Source organism: Gymnodraco acuticeps, unplaced genomic scaffold (assembly GCF_902827175.1).
Source record: "Gymnodraco acuticeps unplaced genomic scaffold, fGymAcu1.1, whole genome shotgun sequence".
NCBI classification, from domain to species: domain Eukaryota; kingdom Metazoa; phylum Chordata; class Actinopteri; order Perciformes; family Bathydraconidae; genus Gymnodraco; species Gymnodraco acuticeps.
The window spans coordinates 28,191-50,367 of NW_022992101.1; the positions used below are offsets into that span (position 1 = coordinate 28,191).

General features: G+C 44.2%; 1 protein-coding gene across 1 annotated transcript; it reads right to left on the reverse strand.

Moving 5' to 3' along the window:
* Nucleotides 1-1,466: 1,466 nt before the first annotated feature.
* rfng (RFNG O-fucosylpeptide 3-beta-N-acetylglucosaminyltransferase) lies at nt 1,467-22,093 on the reverse strand. The gene is made up of 9 exons (XM_034202979.1): nt 21,764-22,093; nt 19,909-20,445; nt 8,085-8,133; nt 7,808-7,910; nt 7,378-7,531; nt 6,026-6,111; nt 5,040-5,205; nt 4,744-4,829; nt 1,467-2,809 (listed from the first exon to the last, which is right to left on the reverse strand). Exons 2-9 carry the CDS (start codon nt 20,377-20,379, stop codon nt 2,734-2,736), a joined length of 1,191 nt encoding a protein of 396 aa, XP_034058870.1. The 5' UTR covers nt 20,380-20,445; nt 21,764-22,093; the 3' UTR covers nt 1,467-2,733.
* Nucleotides 22,094-22,177: the final 84 nt, after the last annotated feature.

Sequence of the window (22,177 nt, forward strand, 5' to 3'; positions counted from 1 at the left end):
AATAATCAGCTCATATAAATCAGCCATTTTATTATGTCATTAACTAGAATACTGCCAATCGGTTTGTTCTGTTCAATTATCCAAACTAACCAGATGTATACATACACTCCGTAATTCCACAATAACAATTTGACGATGCAGAAAGGTTTTTATTGTTATTGAAACAACACAATAATATATCAGCGGTAAAGGGTTTATAAAACACTCTCTCCACCGACCTGCAGTGGAACACATGCTCCGGATTTTGGATTCTAGTCGTGTGTGCAAAAAAGGTAGTCGAGTGTTTTAGAAAAATACTTTTAAAAAGCAGAAATATTGTCTCTGGAGTGGGTGGAGCCAAAGAGTAATTGCAGTTTGCCAAACATGCAGGTCAAACTAGTAGAACAGGGCTTTGGGATTTGTTGAGGACTGGAAAATCAAAGTTTGGATTCTGGACAATCAGTTTGTCAAAATACAAGTCATCTAAGAGGAAAAACCTGAAGTCCGAAATGAGTAACAGTAGTCAAAGTCAGAGAGGTGATGTCGGCAAGGATTTATTGTGGAGTAAAGAATGGCTGCGGCTAATAAGACAATTAATAACTTTTTCACGGGATTCAAAAGAAACATGTATTGTAATGTAAAATGACTACGCATCTAGTCTGAGGCTGCATTCAGGGACAACTTGGCTTGAGATGAAAGGCTAACATTCTCAAGTTTAGCAGGTATTTTTCAAATATTCAGACTAAGAGTAACAATTGATCTTTGTTTTCGCGTCATAATGGATTGTTAACTACATGAAATGATTAGCTGTTTTCTTTTATGTATGTATGATTGTATGTGTGTGGACCCCAGTGACTGAGAAACTTTGGCCCTTTCTCATTTCTCTAACTCCCCTCCTCGACTCCTATCCTCGAGACTTAGTCCCGCCCACAGGAGATGCGAACGGAGGAGTCGAGGAGGGGAGCCGAGGAGAGAGGAGGGGAAGCAGCAGGCGGTTAGAGAAATGAGAACTCCTCTCCTCTGAGCGGTCATTTTAAAGAGACGTCCATTAATGATGACAGGAGGCACAGCAGCCCTCTGTCTGATGACAGATGTGTTCATGACGACTTATATATTTACTTTGAATTCATTCACAGTGCGGTATAATGAGACAATAACAGACTACAGATGCGGACACACACACACATATATATATATATAAATATATACCATTTCAGAATCAAACAGAGCACTCTCATGATAACGTAACACTATCAGAGACTGGATATATATTCCCCCCCCCCTCTCTGGTCGCTACAATTAGGGAAATAAATTACGGGCCAAAAGTTTTATTTACAAGTATTAAAAGTAAGCAGAGGACACCAAACCAACGGAGACCTGTCTGTCTGCTGCATCTACGCACACACTGTACCACACACACACACCTACACACTGTACCACACGCACCTACAGCTCCTAAAGCATAATCAGGCTACAGCCGTTGTATATTTTATTATGTGAAGCACTAAATGGTTTTAGAAAAATATCGACTCTTTGTTTGTAGATATCTACTAAACTACAGCAAATAAAGAGAGTAGGCCTGTTATACTGAGTGATATATATTATACACACTGCTCTGCTTTCTGCACGAACCTCACAGCTGTTCTCTCTGTAAACATCGCCTTGCATGAGAGCAGTTAATACAATAATATCCAGGGGATGCATGCAGAGCTGTCATTGGCTGAGATAAGTCCGGCCGTGCGTCACGACGCTTTGAAACATCTCTGTTCCCGGAAATGCATCCACGAAGGAGCCGTGGAGGACCCATCAGTGTATCCTCGGTTAGAGCTCCTCCAGAGAGCCTCCTCGACACTCGATCCTCGAAGTGCATTTAGAGAAATTAGATGTCCTTCAACATGGCGCGCTAAAATTCATTTCCGGGTCACTACCGGAGGACCGAGGAGTCGAGGAGGGGGATTTGATGAAATGAGAAAGGGCCTTTGACTTGCTGACACTGCACAACAAAAGGTCAGGGGTCAATTAAATCATTAGTAGCACCCACTTTGGACCATGAATGTCCAAACCAAATGTAACCGCTGTAGTAGAAATATCTTTGGCTCCACTAACTCCATCAAACTAATCATCTCTGCCTTAAAGAGCGCATGCAGAGCTAAAACTACAACCTATGCAAAGACAGAATACATAATGATCATTCATATTTACACTGTAACTACAGACAGTAACAAACAGGAAGTGACAAGGTCAAAGTAGTGCAAAACCATAATGATGGAGCTATTTGGCTGAAAATATGAAGGCATCCAACTGTAACAGTTACAAAAAAAACGTGTGCCTGGCCATGTGGAATATGAAGCTTCTTCAGAGGGCTTCTGTCCTTTCTGTCATATCTAACATCAGTTCAGTTCATGTTTGAGACCAAACCATTATGATCATCTCAATACATCAGCCTCCTTTAAAAGTACCTCAACAATATTTAATTCTAAAGAAACTAGATTGATTTACATTGACTTTAGGTTAAAATGTCAACAGTATGTGTTAACTCACACTAAAGTCAGTGGTTTGTGGGTGAAGGCCTTTGGTTTCATTGAACACTCCGTGCCCTCAGATAAAGAGCAGGGGCTCTATATAATACTGTACAATCCTTCATATACTGTTACATGAGTTTCAGAACTGTCACATAGATCCAAACACGGCAGGGGAAGGCAGTGGGATACATGTGTAGCAGGAGTCCGTGCTGCAGGATGGAAACAGAAGCTTTCAGGTTCTGGGGTGATGTTGGAGTTTTGGACACCAGTGAGTATCTGGATACAGAAGGCAGTGCACTGTCTTAAACCTGCAGGAAGGGAAGAGAAGCAGGGAAAGATTCACTTTTCTCACAAGAGCAAACTTCCAATTAGCACAAAGGCCTTAGGCGGTGTTTACACGAGAACGAAACGGGTTGTAATGTATCTGCTACTTTTATCTCACACTCAACTACTGCTACTGACCATGCTACAGATGTTAGTGCAACATCTACAGCTCCTCTACTACAACCATCAGCAACAAGTGGACATGGAGAATTACATGAACTACATGTTGCTAAATCCACCGCGGGGCATAAACAGAAGGACAACCATAGCAACCATGCTCGGGGGTCTTCTTCGCTGCTTTTGGTGTATTTTGTGGCGAAAGTACAGCGCCACTTACAGGCCCGGCATATGTACTACAGCGTTTCCAGTGGTCTCGTGTGAACGGACACGTTAAATGAGCCGAATGCGGAACGGAAGACTTTTTTGAAAACGAATTTGGTGTGTAAACGCAAACGTTCCCGTGTAAATGGGGTCTTAGTAATATCAGTTTGGGTAAAGGTATTTCTGTGAAGGAAATGAGTATCATTAAGCAATTCAGCAGAAATACAAAATATCAAACTGCATTGTTCTTTTATTCAAATCAGATTTATTTTGTCACCCTAAATAATATCTCTTACTGGTACACACTTAAAACACAAAATATCACAATAAATTAAAATAAAAAATATGACCCTTTATTATTTTGATTATTTTTGGTCTCTTGTTTGGTTTGGTCTAGTTCCAGTAAAGGGACACCATTATATGGAAGCCCGTTTCCCCAACAGAAAATAAAAAATGCATCCAGTAACTCATTAAATGAGTTTCCATCCCAATAATAAAATAGTAAGTCATACTAATGAGATAAGTCATCATTTTTGAATTATGAAATAATTTACAGGATAAACATTTACATTTTATGTGGCAGAAATGGGCTTGCATACATTCAAGCTCCATCTTACACAGAGCGCTGACCTCCGCCTCGTCACACACTCAGACAGGAACTGAAGGCTGGCTGCCACCAGTGACCTCTCTATGCACTGTGGCTGAAATAGAGCAAATCCCCAGCCAATCTGGGGAAAAGACTTGCCAGGAGAGCAGAGTCTGTCTGTCTGTTAGAGGAGCTCCTCATAACCACTGTCTCACATGTGACAGGAACATCCAGTCTACATGCTGCAGTTAGGGCTACAATAACCCAAACTAGACAGACTGGTTAGTCATAAACAGCTCTTACAAATATAACAACTGAAGACTGCCTCAGGACAATGTCAGGTCTAACAGTCTAATGAATTAGATCTCATTTTAGTGTATAATAGTATAGTATTGATTATTATTAGTATTTGACCACTACCACTCACTCATCTCAAAATCAGTTTTTTAAACTTGTTTTTGGTTCGATGCCTGAAATAAGGTCTGTGGTTAACACAAGGTGGAGAGATTTTCATGTTTTGTTCTACGAGTCATAAAATACATCAGCAAAAACCCCACTGTCGATTTGTCCGAAGCTTTTACATTTGATACAAAAAACTGTTTGCTAACAAGTGTCTGAAAGGAGACCACTAAACATCATCGCGCCGAACATTAGCCGCCTTTAGCTTAGCGGTGTTGATATGCAGCCATGTGACCGTCCTGTAGTTCATTTAAAGAACTACTTCAACAATTATTAAAGTGGTGTAAATATGTGGAGATTATCCTGCTGAACAAACCGTGCAAGTATCTTAAACGTGTGTTTGCCTCAAAGCTTATTTTCTGCAATATTCCAAAATCCAGTGAAAAATCCCATTGCTTTTTGTCGAGGGAGCCCTTGCAATGCTCACCTTCTTGGCCTTTACAAATAGCTAATGTCTGCACCAGTCTATAGAGGTTTAGTTTAAAATGTGCAGTGTGTGGAGGAGCAAAGGGCCATATCATTAATATCAGTCCTTGTTGTTAAAATGCTTACCTTGTGGGGTCTTCCGACAGTGAAAAGCCCCCAACAATGCTGACCACATTCCTTCTGTTCTCAAAGCCTCCGAAGCTAAGAGTCACCTGTTTCAAAACAGAATAAATATACCGTCAACCTAAGTGAAGTGAGCAAACGATAAAAGCTCAGGAAAAACAAGTATTCAATCTTTATATGTCATTCAATAACAATATGTTACAATAAAGCATTTTTATTTGATGAAAAGGATGACCGATATTCAGGAGAAAATGCTAGATTTGGCAGAGAAACTTTGATAGAGCGCAGTGTCCACTGACCTGCTCCAGCACGGTGTCGGTGGGCAGCTTCTGCAGGCTCTCCAGGTGTGAGTGGAAGAGGTGTGTGTGTGTCAGCATCACCTCCAGCAGCGCCTCGATGATGTAGCCGATGGTGCAGTCGTCTGGCAGCCGGATCTTCTCTGCTGTGCTGATGAAGTTCCCCAAACTGAAACCAGGGGACAGAGATCAGTCTGAAACAGTTCACATCACAAGCAGATCATATAGAGCATACCTTTTGGCCCTTCATATCCCTGAAATGTTTATTTGGGCCAGTGCCGATATGTTCAGAGGTGCTCAGATTATTTACTTAAGGAAAAGTAGCAATTAGCAACTAGTAGCAACTCCGTTACAAGTACAAGTCCTGCATTTAAAATGTTACTTAAGTATAAGTAAAAAAGTATTAGCAGTGTCGAAAATAAAAGTACTCCTTATGCAAAATGACAATTTTAAGCACAACATTTAAAATAAATATTGGTGCATTCATGTGTTCATCACTTTAATGTTGCACTTGTAAGTAGGGTTTATATGAAATACTTGACGTACTACTGGGTCGCCTAACCATAATAATATATAATAATGTGTTGATTTAAATATTAAGTAACTGCAAATACATCTGCAAAGTAACTAGTAACTAAATATGTAAAATTAATATAGTTCAGTAAAAAGTACAACATTTGCTTACAAAATGTGTACAATTATAAAGTAGCAGAATGTGAAAATACTCAAGTAAAGTACTTCCTTTCTTTTCTTAAGTACAGTACTTGTGTAAATGTACTTAGTTACATTACACCACTAGATATGTTACATAAAGCCTTTATTGCCTAAAGAAACAATTGTCCTCTCAACATAACTGTCACTGTTATTGTTTGTGTCTCCATCAACACCGTCTAGCTTACTGGAGCTCAGGCGAGTCACATTCCTTCTTCAGCTACATGAGAGCTAACACACAGGGCTGTTCCTAAACACTCGGTGACTCCATGACCTACCTGGCCCATGGGCTCATTTTCAGTGCCAGGCCTCTGCTGATACAGAAACCTGCTCCACCTGTTGCAAACCAGAACTTAACCGACACCTGAAATGAGACAGAGACAGTCAGCTGTTAGAGGTGGAACAGTTTGAAAGGCAGCATCACACAGTTTGCTCCTCAGGGCTCTGTTCTTGGTCCCCTCCTCTTCTCCTTGTACACAAACTCGCTCGGATCAGTCATTAGCCCGCATGGTTTTTCTTACCACTGCTACGCTGACGACACCCAATTAATTCTGTCCTTTCCCCGCTCAGAGACCCAGGTCGTCGCACGCATCTCTGCTTGTCTAGCTGACATCTCTCAGTGGATGTCTGCTCACCACCTCAAGCTCAACCTTGACAAGACTGAGCTGCTCTTCCTTCCGGGAAAAGATTGTCCCACTCTTGACCTAACAATCAACATCGGCACCTCAGTTGTTTCCCCGACTCAGACTGCAAGGAATCTGGGTGTGACCCTAGATAACAACCTGTCCTTCACTGCAAACATCGCTGCTACAACCCGTTGCTGCAGATACACGCTTTACAACATCAGGAGGATACGTCCCCAGCTGACACAGAAAGCGACGCAGGTTCTGGTCCAGGCTCTCGTCATCTCACGCCTAGACTACTGCAACTCCCTCCTGGCTGGTCTACCTGCATGTGCCATCCGACCTCTGCAGCTCACCCAGAATGCAGCGGCTCGTCTGGTCTTCAACCTTCCTAAATTCTCCCACACCACTCCGCTCCTCCGCTCCCTTCACTGGCTTCCGGTAACTGCTAGAATCCACTTCAAGACACTGGTACTTGCTTACCATGCTGCGAATGGATCTGGCCCTTCATACATCCAGGACATGGTTAAACTATACACCCCAGCACGTGCACTCCGCTCTGCATCAGCCAAACGACTCGCTGCACCCTCGCTGCGAGGGGGACCCAAGTTCCCATCAGCAAAAACACGTGGGTTTGCTGTCCTGGCTCCAAAATGGTGGAATGAGCTCCCCATTGACATCAGGACGGCAGATAGCTTACACACCTTCCGGCGCAGACTGAAAACTCATCTCTTTCGACTCCACTTCGAGCGATAGAACTATTAACAAAGCACTTATATACTAATAAAGGACTGGCTTACCTAAAGCCAGTTGAGTAGCACTTGAAATGTTTTGCTCTATGAAACCTGATGTACTTATATGATTCTGTTTTCTTCAAGTTTGTATTTTGTTGGTCGAACGCACTTATTGTAAGTCGCTTTGGATAAAAGCGTCAGCTAAATGCAATGTAATGTTGAAGACTTGATCTGTCTCTTGTGGATCTCCTGATGAAGTGTGAGCAGACTGACCGATCCGTCACTCTTGACCCTCTCTGCTGCCTCAATGGGATGGTCCAGACTGGGCCGGCCCAGGTACACATCCTGGCTGTGGTGGTAGGTGGAGAGCAGCTGCAGCAGGCTGGGCAGGATCACGTAGTTATCATCATCCACGTGGCAGAACCACCTGCAACACACACAGTCAACATTGCACGGTGAATACTGTACGTCTTGTGAAATCCTAGAAATATCATGTTAGATTGGTTCAAAGGAAGTGTTAGGCTGATTGTCCCTATAGGACGATAGCAACAGTTTCTTTTGCAAATCTCTTAACGCTGGAAATGGCATTGTAGAAAATGGAGAAATGCAAGATAGTGATGCTATCTATCGTACAACAGCAGTTTTTAAGATATTAGAGACAAAAAAAACGCTTGTCTGTTCAAATCAGATCACTTTCACTCACTTTTTCTGAGACTCTATGAATTTATCGTACTCCACGGACATCTTGCAGCACAGAGCCTGGCGGGTGTGAGCGGCTGAGCAGTTAGTGTTGATGATGTTCACTCCTGGAGGGGGACAGCAGTTCAGTTACATGCTGCTGTTGACATACAACTGTATATTCCACGTTTGTTTTTTGTATGTTTTCATTATTTCAGTACAAGTTGTTGTACACATTAGACAGACAAAGGTGTTACATTTGGCTCTTATTATTATTATACGAGAACTGTCCGGCTTCCCACCTGTTCTCATGCGGAGCTCCTTGTCTTCACCATCAGTGAAGATGTAGGTCTGAAACACACAAAGACACAGCGTGAAACTGATCTATTGTCTTATACTGGGACACTATGAAGTGCTCCATAGTTTGCTTGTAGACACAATAGTGCAAGACACATTGAAAATAAGAGAGAAGTAGAGAAAGAGCACATGTAATATCACTGTGGTGTCTTTCTGACTATGGAATGTTCTTGAGCTTTAAATGGGAATGTGGAACCAACATGGATGTCTGTCTGTGAGTTGTTGTTCTCAAATGGTAAATTCATTTGTTGATTATTCAAACAACATGAAAGCAGCATAAATCATACATGTTAATGTAAACAAAAACATAGTATGTGATTCCGGCCCATGATTGTTATCGGTTTCAAAATGTAATGTTCTTCCTAGGTCCATTCTACACCCTTCCACAGAGGTTTATGAAAATCGGGGCTGTAGTTTTTCCGTAATCCTGCTGATAAACAAACAAACAGACAATCCCAGCTGAACACATGTGGAAGCCTATTTGTTTCTTTTTCTTAAGGTTCTGTTGTGCAAATAAAACCCAAGTTCAACTAGACAAACAAACGACAGAAAGATCAACTGTAAAGTTTGGACCATTTCATCAATGAGCTTCACTTCATGTCACTCTAATACCACTCAATACTAGTGAAATGTAGCACACAGACCTCTGTGTGGCTCTGTGAGGCATTGACTTCCAACATCTCAAATCATTGATTATAAAATACTATTATTAACATGCAAAGCAATAACATATTTGGAACCTAAGTCCATGTCTAACTCGCTGCTCATCTGGGACAGGTTTCAAGGTCAGAACCAGAAATGTAGAGGCAGATTTGAGTTTTGTATACTTTGCACATTAGGAAGAAGCTTCCAGAACACCTGAGGTCTGCCCCGACCTTTCTGCTGCATTATAATATAATGCTTCTGCACCTCTCCAAGAATCTACTGCTTTCCCAATGTTGACTCCCTTCATTGTGTTGTATGAATTGTATTGCTTCATTTGTTTACGTGGTGTCTTACTCCCTATGTAAAGCCTTTGTGTCTGAAACGTGCTATTTCAGACCCTGCAGGCTGGCTTTGACCCCCCCTCTCCTTCTAATGACACACTCAAGAGGCTTGTTGAACTTGACCTTGGGCTTCTAATAAATAACCATCATCCATGTCTTTATGTGATGACATCTTCTGGAAGAGCCACACTGACAGATTTACATTACAGCCGCTTTTAAATGTACAAGCAGCTGTAATCACAAGGGGGGCAGACTTTACTGACCTGAGGGCAGTCAAATAAAAGGGCTACAGGCCCAGCAGTACGTTAGTTACAGCTGACAGCTAACAGAGAGCAGACTCACAGTGGAGCTGTTCATACTGCAGCACACACTCTTCTCTGACGTGAAGTGAGGCAGAGTGCTGCTGAACCTCCTTCCCTCCACACTGAGGCTCTTTGTGCAGGGACTTACCAGCTGATTTGAATAGCTCTCAAGACAGAGCTGCTCACTGTGCTTTCTGTCATATGCATGAACCATAGAACAGAACCATCCTTCGGGCAGCAGAGCGGAAACGGTGGAAATCCAAATACCCTGACAACCTCCTAACCTATCAGGCTCTCCTCTTTCTCTGCTTCCATCTCTCAGGCAAAAAGCACTTTCAAGATAAGATCCATTCTTCCTATTCCAAAAAACTATTCTCTATCTTCTCCTCCCTCCCCGAACCCCCCAAAGCCCCTCCTGACCCAGAAAGCCACGCAGGTTCTGGTCCAGGCTCTCGTCATCTCACGCCTAGACTACTGCAACTCCCTCCTGGCTGGTCTACCTGCATGTGCCATCCGACCTCTGCAGCTCACCCAGAATGCAGCGGCTCGTCTGGTCTTCAACCTTCCTAAATTCTCCCACACCACTCCGCTCCTCCGCTGCCTTCACTGGCTTCCGGTAACTGCTAGAATCCACTTCAAGACACTGGTACTTGCTTACCATGCTGCGAATGGATCTGGCCCTTCCTACATCCAGGACATGGTTAAACCGTACACCCCAGCGCGTGCACTACGCTCTGCATCAGCCAAACGACTCGTTGCACCCTCGCTGCGAGGGGGACCCAAGTTCCCATCAGCAAAAACACATGGGTTTGCTATCCTGGCTCCAAGATGGTGGAATGAGCTCCCCATTGACATCAGGACAGCAGATAGCTTGCACATCTTCCGGACTAAAAACTAATCTCTTTCGACTCCAGTTCGAGCGATAGAATTACTAACAAAGCACTTATATACTAATAAAGGACTGGATTACCTAAAGCCAGTTGAGTAGCACTTGAAATGTTTGGCTCTATGAAACCTGATGTACTTATATGATTCTGTTTTCTTCAAGGTTGTGTCTTGTTGGTCGAATGTACTTATTGTAAGTCGCTCTGGATAAAAGCCTCAGCTAAATGCAATGTAATGTATGGAATACTTGGGACTACTTTAAACCAAAGCCAAAAGGTATTTATTCACATTCGACTTAGCGTTTGTTCACAGACTAAAAGCATTAAAACTAGCCTTTCAATCGTCAGGTTTCCACACAAATATATCGCAAATTTGAATCAAAATTCAAGAAAATCTGCTAAAGAGAAGGAATGCTTATCAAATTCCCAAACGTTATGTGGTTATTATGAGTTAGTTATGGACATATAAAGCAGAGGGTGTGAACTCTCCAGTCAGAGAACCAGCAATCCGTTGCAAAAGAAGAGGGCACAACAATAAGACATCATTTAAACAGCGCCAGTCTACCCTCAAACAACTCAGGAAACTGGAATTAAACATGACATTTGTGTTGGTTTCATGTATTACAGTGAGGAGTGATGAGGAGAGCATTATTTGTCAAGTCACATGCTTCATTTAGTCTGTTTTAAATGTCACTGTTGCATTTAGCTTGAATACGATAATACTGTCAGATCAAGTCTGAGGTTGTTCTTGCATCACTGCAGCTCCATTAGCACATCGACAAGGAATTGCAGAACATTCTGTTGGCACAGCTACTTATAAACACCTTGGTTAAATAGATAGTGATTCTGACCCAAGGCAGATGAGGGTGTTATGAGAGTTATGGTTCCACTAAATGTCAAACTAAGGACATCACCGATGCATCTCTGAATGTGACAAGGCATCACCCTGAACACCAGCAGACCGCAGACACCGGGTGTTCACAGGCCTCCGTCAGGCCTCCGTCAGACCCATCAGCCCTGACAGCCTGTAAACTGCAGAGCTGCTGCTGATGGTGGTGCTGGAGCCCTGCTGCTCCGTCACCACCATCCACTCTGTGCTGCAGGAATGTGCTTATTTATTCAAAGATGTGCTCAGAATTGTATGCAAGTACTTTAAGTTAAGTAATACGCCAGTGTGAAAATACAAAAGCAACATCTGGCCTCAGTGTTTTCAGGTTGTTTTTATAAAGCTCTCTGAACAGATACATTGATAATGAATCATTATTATTAGTTGCAGCTCTACAAACGTCACCACTTCACATAAGATCCTAATAGTTCTCATGCAAGCATTGTTTTACAGATTGTGAGCTGCATGAAGATGTGTCCGAATGTTATGACCTGTTGTCAGTATGCAGCGGACATCTTTAATCAGAATACCTTTGTTAGTCCCACAGAGGGGACATTCGCATCGTTACAGCAGGAAAGAGCCACAGACAGCTTAGTAAAGCGCTTTGAGCATCTGGAAAAGCGCTATAATAAATGTAAGGAATTATTATTAATGTTACCTATGTTAAGAAAAAAGTACTAAGTTATGATATAATAAAAATATAATGTAAAAAAAATAAAAGTAAAAGAAAAATACTTTCCAAAATACAAATCCTGTAATAGTTCTTAGGATTTAGCAGCCAGGTATCTACACTGAACAAAAATATAGATGCAACACTTTTGTTTTTGCTCCCATTTTTCATGAGATGAACTCAAAGATCTAAAACATTTTCTATATACACAAAATAACCATTTCTCTCAAATATTGTTCACAAATCTGAAACAATCTGTGATAGTGAGCACTTCTCCTTTGCCGAGATAATCCATCCCACCTCACAGGTGTGGCATATCAAGATGCTGATTAGACAGCATGATTATTGCACAGGTGTGCCTTAGGCTGGCCACAATAAAAGGCCACTCTGAAACTTCTCCACATCATGTAGACAGCCAGTCACCCTGTGTGAGGCAGGCCACATCATGTAGACAGCCAGTCACCCTGTGAGGCAGACCACATCATGTAGACAGCCAGTCACCCTGTGAGGCAGACCACATCATGTAGACAGCCAGTCACCCTGTGAGGCAGACCACATCATGTAGACAGCCAGTCACCCTGTGTGAGGCAGACCACATCATGTAGACAGCCAGTCACCCTGTGTGAGGCAGACCACATCATGTAGACAGCCAGTCACCCTGTGTGAGGCAGACCACATCATGTAGACAGCCAGTCACCCTGTGTGAGGCAGACCACATCATGTAGACAGCCAGTCACCCTGTGAGAGGCAGACCACATCATGTAGACAGCCAGTCACCCTGTGTGAGGCAGACCACATCATGTAGACAGCCAGTCACCCTGTGTGAGGCAGACCACATCATGTAGACAGCCAGTCACCCTGTGTGAGGCAGACCACATCATGTAGACAGCCAGTCACCCTGTGTGAGGCAGACCACATCATGTAGACAGCCAGTCACCCTGTGAGGCAGACCACATCATGTAGACAGCCAGTCACCCTGTGTGAGGCAGACCACATCATGTAGACAGCCAGTCACCCTGTGTGAGGCAGACCACATCATGTAGACAGCCAGTCACCCTGTGTGAGGCAGACCACATAATGTAGACAGCCAGTCACCCTGTGTGAGGCAGGCCACATCATGTAGACAGCCAGTCACCCTGTGTGAGGCAGGCCACATCATGTAGACAGCCAGTCACCCTGTGAGGCAGACCACATCATGTAGACAGCCAGTCACCCTGTGTGAGGCAGACCACATCATGTAGACAGCCAGTCACCCTGTGTGAGGCAGACCACATCATGTAGACAGCCAGTCACCCTGTGAGAGGCAGACCACATCATGTAGACAGCCAGTCACCCTGTGAGGCAGACCACATCATGTAGACAGCCAGTCACCCTGTGTGAGGCAGACCACATCATGTAGACAGTCAGTCACCCTGTGTGAGGCAGACCACATCATGTAGACAGCCAGTCACCCTGTGTGAGGCAGACCACATCATGTAGACAGCCAGTCACCCTGTGTGAGGCAGACCACATCATGTAGACAGTCAGTCACCCTGTGTGAGGCAGACCACATCATGTAGACAGCCAGTCACCCTGTGTGAGGCAGGCCACATCATGTAGACAGCCAGTCACCCTGTGTGAGGCAGACCACATCATGTAGACAGCCAGTCACCCTGTGTGAGGCAGACCACATCATGTAGACAGCCAGTCACCCTGTGTGAGGCAGACCACATCATGTAGACAGCCAGTCACCCTATGTGAGGCAGACCACATCATGTAGACAGCCAGTCACCCTGTGAGGCAGACCACATAATGTAGACAGCCAGTCACCCTGTGTGAGGCAGGCCACATCATGTAGACAGCCAGTCACCCTGTGTGAGGCAGACCACATCATGTAGACAACCAGTCTCCCTGTGTGAGGCAGACCACATCATGTAGACAGCCAGTCACCCTGTGTGAGGCAGGCCATATCATGTAGACAGCCAGTCACCCTGTGTGAGGCAGGCCACATCATGTAGACAGCCAGTCACCCTGTGTGAGGCAGACCACATCATGTAGACAGCCAGTCACCCTGTGTGAGGCAGACCACATCATGTAGACAGCCAGTCACCCTGTGTGAGGCAGACCACATCATGTAGACAGCCAGTCACCCTGTGTGAGGCAGGCCACATCATGTAGACAGCCAGTCACCCTGTGTGAGGCAGACCACATCATGTAGACAGCCAGTCACCCTGTGTGAGGCAGACCACATCATGTAGACAGCCAGTCACCCTGTGTGAGGCAGACCACATCATGTAGACAGCCAGTCACCCTGTGAGGCAGACCACATCATGTAGACAGCCAGTCACCCTGTGTGAGGCAGGCCATATCATGTAGACAGCCAGTCACCCTGTGTGAGGCAGGCCACATCATGTAGACAGCCAGTCACCCTGTGTGAGGCAGACCACATCATGTAGACAGCCAGTCACCCTGTGTGAGGCAGACCACATCATGTAGACAGCCAGTCACCCTGTGTGAGGCAGGCCACATCATGTAGACAGCCAGTCACCCTGTGTGAGGCAGACCACATCATGTAGACAGCCAGTCACCCTGTGTGAGGCAGACCACATCATGTAGACAGCCAGTCACCCTGTGAGGCAGACCACATCATGTAGACAGCCAGTCACCCTGTGTGAGGCAGACCACATCATGTAGACAGCCAGTCACCCTGTGTGAGGCAGACCACTTCATGTAGACAGCCAGTCACCCTGTGTGAGGCAGACCACATCATGTAGACAGCCAGTCACCCTGTGTGAGGCAGACCACATCATGTAGACAGCCAGTCACCCTGTGTGAGGCAGACCACATCATGTAGACAGCCAGTCACCCTGTGTGAGGCAGGCCACATCATGTAGACAGCCAGTCACCCTGTGTGAGGCAGACTACATCATGTAGACAGCCAGTCACCCTGTGTGAGGCAGACCACATCATGTAGACAGCCAGTCACCCTGTGAGGCAGACCACATCATGTAGACAGCCAGTCACCCTGTGTGAGGCAGACCACATCATGTAGACAGCCAGTCACCCTGTGTGAGGCAGACCACATCATGTAGACAACCAGTCACCCTGTGTGAGGCAGGCCATATCATGTAGACAGCCAGTCACCCTGTGTGAGGCAGGCCACATCATGTAGACAGCCAGTCACCCTGTGTGAGGCAGACCACATCATGTAGACAGCCAGTCACCCTGTGTGAGGCAGGCCACATCATGTAGACAGCCAGTCACCCTGTGTGAGGCAGACCACATCATGTAGACAGCCAGTCACCCTGTGTGAGGCAGACCACATCATGTAGACAGCCAGTCACCCTGTGAGGCAGACCACATCATGTAGACAGCCAGTCACCCTGTGTGAGGCAGACCACATCATGTAGACAGCCAGTCACCCAGTGTGAGGCAGGCCAGGCCATCAGGAAACCCCCCGGTCCTCCCAATGGCCAGTCCGGGACTGGGTACAGGAGGCGTAGAGCGAGGGATCATTGTCCACAAGTTAATCGATCGCGGATGGCGTCGTGGTCACGGATGAATAAAAATAAACTTATAAAAAATAAAAATAAAAATAAATGGGTCGCGAAATATACCTGGGCGGCCGTTACTCAGTGGCGAACCGTCAGGGCCTTCAAGGTATTCAGAGAATACCCTGATAACTCAGATAAAAAAAAAGACATTTATCGATTTAATTACACTGAACAAAAATATAAACGCAACACTTTTGTTTTTGCTCCCATTTTTCATGAGATGAACTCAAAGATCTAAAACATTTTCGGTATACACAAAATAACCATTTCTCTCAAATATTGTTCACAAATCTGAAAAAATCTGTGATAGTGAGCACTTCTCCTTTGCCGAGATAATCCATCCCACCTCACAGGTGTGGCATATCAAGATGCTGATTAAACAGCATGATTATTGCACAGGTGTGCCTTAGGCTGGCCACAATAAAAGGCCACTCTAAAAACGTGCAGTTTTGCTTTATTGGGGGGGTCTGGGGGGGTCCGAAAACCAGTCAGTATCTGGTGTGAGGGGTAGGATTAGGGGTAGGGTTAGGGTTAGGGGTAGGGGTAGGATTAGGGTTAGGGGTAGGGGTAGGATTAGGGTTAGGGTTAGGGGTAGGGTTAGGGTAATGTTGTGAATTGAGTGGCCCATGGTGGTGGTGGGGTTATGGTATGGGCAGGCGTATGTTATGGATGACGAACACAGGCCACTCGATTCACAACATTACCCTAACCCTAACCCTACCCCTAACCCTAATCCTACCCCTCACACCAGATACTGACTGGTTTTCGGACCCCCCCAATAAAGCAAAACTGCACGTTTCAGAGTGGCCTTTTATTGTGGCCAGCCTAAGGCACACCTTTGCAATAATCATGCTGTCTAATCAGCATCTTGATATGCCACACCTGTGAGGTGGGATGGATTATCTCGGCAAAGGAGAAGTGCTCACTATCACAGATTTTTTCAGATTTGTGAACAATATTTGAGAGAAATAGTTATTTTGTGTATATAGAAAATGTTTTAGATCTTTGAGTTCATCTCATGAAAAATGGGAGCAAAAACAAAAGTGTTGCGTTTATATTTTTGTTCAGTGTATATAAATACAATTTAATAAATGAGAATCGTATCTGTGTTGTTGATCTGTAATAAACAGTGTTACGTGGATTTGTTTGTCCTTCTCGGACCTTGCACTACGCATTTTAGAAAAGAAATGCAACCAATCAGATCTGTTTCTGCGTCTGTGGGTATTCTGTATCCTTGATAGAAGGCCCTGGTCGTTGAACTGAATGAGAGCGAACACTCTGATTGACAGTTTGATCAACCAATCATATATTGATTTGTAGCCAATGGGCGTATTCTTTCGGAGTTTCCCACGGTGCAGGGTAAGCTAGAAGGCCCGTTAGTTCTGACAGGTGCGAGACACAGGATATAGATGGGACGTAATAATTCATTTTCTGTTTTAACGTTGACATGGCAACAGGTGAAGAAGATGTTGTTGCGGAATTATTGTCGGTTCCTTTTTCAAGACGACAATTCACTGAAAAGACGGACATTGTAAAAAAAGGGCGCCCAACGCCTGAAAATCTGGAGCTGAATCAAGTTGCTAAAGGCTATGTTCGCCATTTCCAGGCTAGCAACTGGGAAAAATACCCGTGGCTTACGGGCTCAGTTAGTCACAAAAGGCTCTACTGCTGGGAGTGCTTGCTTTTTGGGACCGAAAAGGGGGCATGGAATTGGAAAGGCTACGATAATCTGAGCTGTTTAACCAAGGCTGCACAAAAACACCAAAACACAGCAGGACATCTTAAGGCAACGGGCATGAAGACTTTTGGAGACACAAGGATTGATCTACAGCTGGACGAACAGAGACGTAGAGAAACGATCATTCACAACGAAAAGGTGAACAAAAATCGGGATATTTTGAAACGTCTGATCCACTGTGTGATTTTCCTTGGGAAACAGGAGTTACCTTTCAGGGGCCATGATGAGAGCAGAGAATCAGCCAATCGAGGTAATTACCTGGAGCTGCTTACATTCATAGCAGAATATGATCCAGACTTGCACTACCATTTGTCCACTTCTAAGGTGTTCATTGGAACCTCGAGTCAAATACAGAACGACTTGATAAGTGCTGTGGCCGAAGTGATGGGTGAGACCATCAAAGAAGAAATAAGTAAAGCACCCTTCGTAGCTTTAATGCTGGATGAAACAACAGATGTCAGCAATGCTGCACAGTTGTCGTTTGTTCTTCGGTTTGTAACAGACAGTGGCGTAAAAGAGAGGTTCGTCAAATGTGAGGATGTGACAGGGAAGAAACGGGCAGAGGATGTAGCAGCCATGGCCCTTGGTTTCTTGGAGGAACATGGATGCATGGGCAAACTTGTAGCCCAGTGCTATGACGGTGCTGCCGTTATGGCATCGGGGCTGAACGGAGTCCAAGCCAAGGTCAAGGAAAAGTTCCCACAGGCACTTTTCATACACTGTTATGCACATGCCCTTAATTTGGTTTTATCTCAAGGTGTAGTTAAAATTAAAGAATGCAGAATTTTCTTCTCACACCTTTCTGGCCTGGCTGCGTTCTTTTCTAGATCGCCAAAACGAACGCAGCTGCTTGATGAAATATGCCAGAAGCGACTGCCACGAGTGGCACCAACCAGGTGGAATTTTGCATCAAGATTGGTGTGCACTGTCTTTGAAAAGAAGGATGCTCTTAAGGATCTGTTTGACTACATAGTTGAACACCACGAGGAATTTGATGATGCTGCCATTCTCAGTGCTGATGGCTACCTATCAAACCTGGGCAACTTTGAATTTGGATTTTTCCTTTCAACTTTTAACGAGATATTTGCGCATGCAGATGTGCTCTTCGACATCTTACAGAACAAGTCATTCGACATGCAGTTTTGTCTGACAAGGGTGGAAGAGTTTTTCATTTGCATTGAAGGGCAGAGGGATCGTTTTGATCAAATATATGATGAGACTGTGCAGGACACCGGCCTGCCAACTGGACGGAGAGCCCACGGAGATTCTCGCTCACACTACAAGAAGCTGCACAATGGCATTCTTGAGAACATTTTAAATCAGGTGCAAAATCAGTTTAAAGATCACGAAAAACTGTCATTCCTTTCTCTTCTGGACCCTCAACAGTTCACCAGCTTTAACAGCAACTTCCCTGAAACTGCATTCGCAAGCCTCACAGAGAGCTACGGGCCGCACTTTGACTTGTCTCGGCTGAAAACAGAACTGTCTGTGATGTATTGTATGACAGATTTTCAGGGAAAGAACCCATCTGACCTCCTTTTCTTTTTCCAACGAAAATAACTTTGTGACAGCATGCATCAGCTATATGCACTTATATGTCTGGTTGTAACGATCCCCGTCACCACTGCATCTGTGGAAAAGACATTTTCCGCCCTCAAACGGATAAAAGCATATGCACGGAACAGAACAGGACAATCCCGACTCTCTGCATTAGCTTCCATGGCAATTGAAAGGCAACTTCTTTTGGATCTGAAAAGCAGTGATCAGCTTTATGACCGGGTGATCGAAAAATTCATCCAAACGGACAGGAGGATGGATTTCGTCTTTAAGTGAGGACCATTGGTGAGTGAGACTACTTTTTATTTGCTGGTTATGCATCTCGTTGAGCTGGTTGCATTTTGTTCCCACACACTTTTTGATGAATGGTTCGTTAATGTCTGTCTTGAGTAGTACGCGTTGTTGTGCATTTAAATCTGACAAGAGCGGCTGCAGTGGCTGCTGCTGCGGCGTGGGGGGGGGGGGGAGTTTGTGTCTACAGAAGGTCCAGTTGTGATAGACACGCTTCGCCACTGCCGTTACTATACCTGGGCGGCCCACCCAAGTATAGAGTGGTTGTATTGCTTATCTACCACAGCAGTTAGCAAATGGATTTGGGGTTTTGGACTCTGAGCTGCATATAAATGTGATTTATTTTGGGAAATGATGCCAAGTTGTATACTTGCAAAGCCCAGTATTCAGGGGGATACACTTCCGTGTCAATCTGTTACGTCATTTAGGCCCAAAGAAACGTTTTCCTATTGGCTTACATTGGGAAAGAGATGTCACTACGAAAATGGAAGCACGCAAGACTTTGGTACTCATTTCTGAACCACTCTATGGACGTGAAAGACAATTCTGTATGGATAAGTCGCAGACCAACGTTCATATGAATAAACGAGGCCCCGTCTGCAACGCTGTGTTCAGTTCACTTTATCCATCCATGACTCAGGGCTGCAACTACAGGTAGAGGTGTGATATTACATCATCACAATGTGTCTCTTTTGGTTTGTGCCAGTCATGCAATTTGTTTCATTTGAAGAAGTTGACATGCTGATGAAAACAAATTATTAGTGTTTTGTGAAAGTCTGTTTCCACTCCAATAGTCTAACAGCGCTGCACTCCATTGTTGGAATTCGGTAGGCCTGGGAAATGATTCAATATGATCCTCATCTTTCAATGGAATCATATTGTGATGAACTGATATATGGAAGAATAAAGAAGCCCTCCTCACCTGTTCTTTAGCTCGGGAAACCCAGGTCTGGATCAGCAGCTCCAGTCTGGACTTGTGGTACTTCCTGGTAGTCTTTACTGCAATAAAAATGTCCTTTAACTCCAACAGGTCCCGTGGCCTGGACCCTGAAACTCTACCACCCTTTCCCCCAGGCAGCACTCCTTTTTTGGAGTCCGTCCCTCTTTTGGGACTGTGGATCTCATGTGTGATCCCTTTAGTCTGGATGGGTCTGCCCCACCCTGCCGAGTCAGTCTCCTCTGAGTGTTCAGACCCTCCTGGAGCCAGGAGGTCCTCCGGAGCGGGGCGGACTTGGGGCCGGGGCTGAGGCAGGTCCAGCTGGCGGGCCTGGGGCTGGAGGGCCGGGATGAGCAGGAGCAGGAGGCCGCAGAACGCCAGGGAGAACAGGAAGCAGAACTTGCTGACACCCACTGAGGCTATATGCATCCTGACTGGCCAATGGAGCGTCTTCATCAGCCTCCAGGGCTGCAGCCACTGCCGACACCACCCTGACCCATCCTCACACCGTCAGGAGGAAGCCTGCACAGGGACAAGGGGAAGATACAAGTATTAAAGAGGCATATTCACACTCTTAAGATTCAATGAGACAAGACTTCAGCAGACACAAGCTGCATTCAGCAGTGGACCGGGTACTCAGAACTTTTGCTGAAGTAAAAGTAGTAATACCACGGTGTAGAGATACAAAAGCAACATGTGGCTAGAGTATTTTCATTTTGTTCCACACAGGAAAAATGTAATAATTTGAAAATGGGTATAAAACTCTGCTTTACAGAGCTACTTTAAACAGCTAGGGTTCAATCAATCAATTTAAATACTAATCCAAAGACAGAACATTTGTATAAAAATAATATACAGATTATTCAAAAATCAATAATATTTGTTAGTTAAAGTTCCACAAACCCCACCACTGTGCATATGATCATAAAAATAAGGCTTGCAGAAGCATTGTTTATGCAGAAATATATATATTTTTGAATTGTAATGTTTTGGTGAAAATGCATGTGTTAAGGGTTTTATTGAGCATATGACTGGATACATGAGATTTACTCATGAAAATCCTGTTTACTTTAGAAATGCATAAAGAATTCTCAGTTTTGGAGATAATTGCCTAAATGATGAGGACAAGGTTTTCAAAATGAACATGCATACTGTGGACAAGCTTTAACATTAGTCAATTCTAACCAGGACACGTATGGATAGAAACAGCAGTTAAAGATTTAAAATAATCAGTCAAAGTTTGCCTGAAGGGCAAATGTACCATTGACACCTCTTCATAAAGACTACATGCTGAAAATGCAGAAACAATTATTTCCACCACACCTAACAGGTTTTAAAGGTAGCTCCTGCTTCCACTGAGAGTCCAGCAGCAGCAGCAGCAGCCATGCTTTACTCTGGTTAATGCCAACACTGGAGCTAGCTCTAGTAACCTGCGAGTCAAACAGGTTTAAACTATGGCAAAGTGGTTTAAAGAGTCAAAAAGACACAAGGTTGAATTCGGCATAAGTATATTTCCCCAACTATTGCTCATCTTTATAACATGTAGCCTACGTTTACATGTGGTAATGCTTTACGTTACACTTGCATTGAAGTGTGTTAATACAAAACCATTTTATAAATACATTTGTTTTTAAATATATATGCCGATTGATGATTAACATATATAAATGTCGAAGATTAGTATAGTTCTATTTATATACGGTCGAACCTCTTGTCCCACTGTTCCGAAAAGTCAGCATGTAACCACCGCTCCTTAATGGAAGGGTTTTAAAGTGGAGTTCGGCTTGGAAGAAAAAAATAGCTTTAAAGAAAAACATTCGCACCTCACAGCAGCACTTACCATGAAATATCAGAAGACACATTTGACGTATTTTTTCCAGAATGGCGAGGACGAAAGCATTGGCTTTACTGAAACACAACCAGCTAACTGGAAAAACGGTTGTGAAGATGTTGAATGATAACCTAAATGCAACCGGATCCACTGCTGGGCTCGCTGCTCCTTTTTGTTCCGAAGTGACTTTAAATACAACTACACCAGTTTAGTAGGTCCTCTTCTGCCTTTTTTGGTGTCAAGAAGTTATAAAGAAGACTTAGACCAGCACAAAGTTACTTTCTGTGCCAGCCCGTTTACTTCTAGTAAACCAAACATTCCTCAAACCACTAAACTCTTGTCGGAAAGCTAAACCAACGATAATAACTATGCGTTTCCGGTTTTTCAAAAAATAAAATAAGGCTAAAAAGCGGCGAGAGGGAA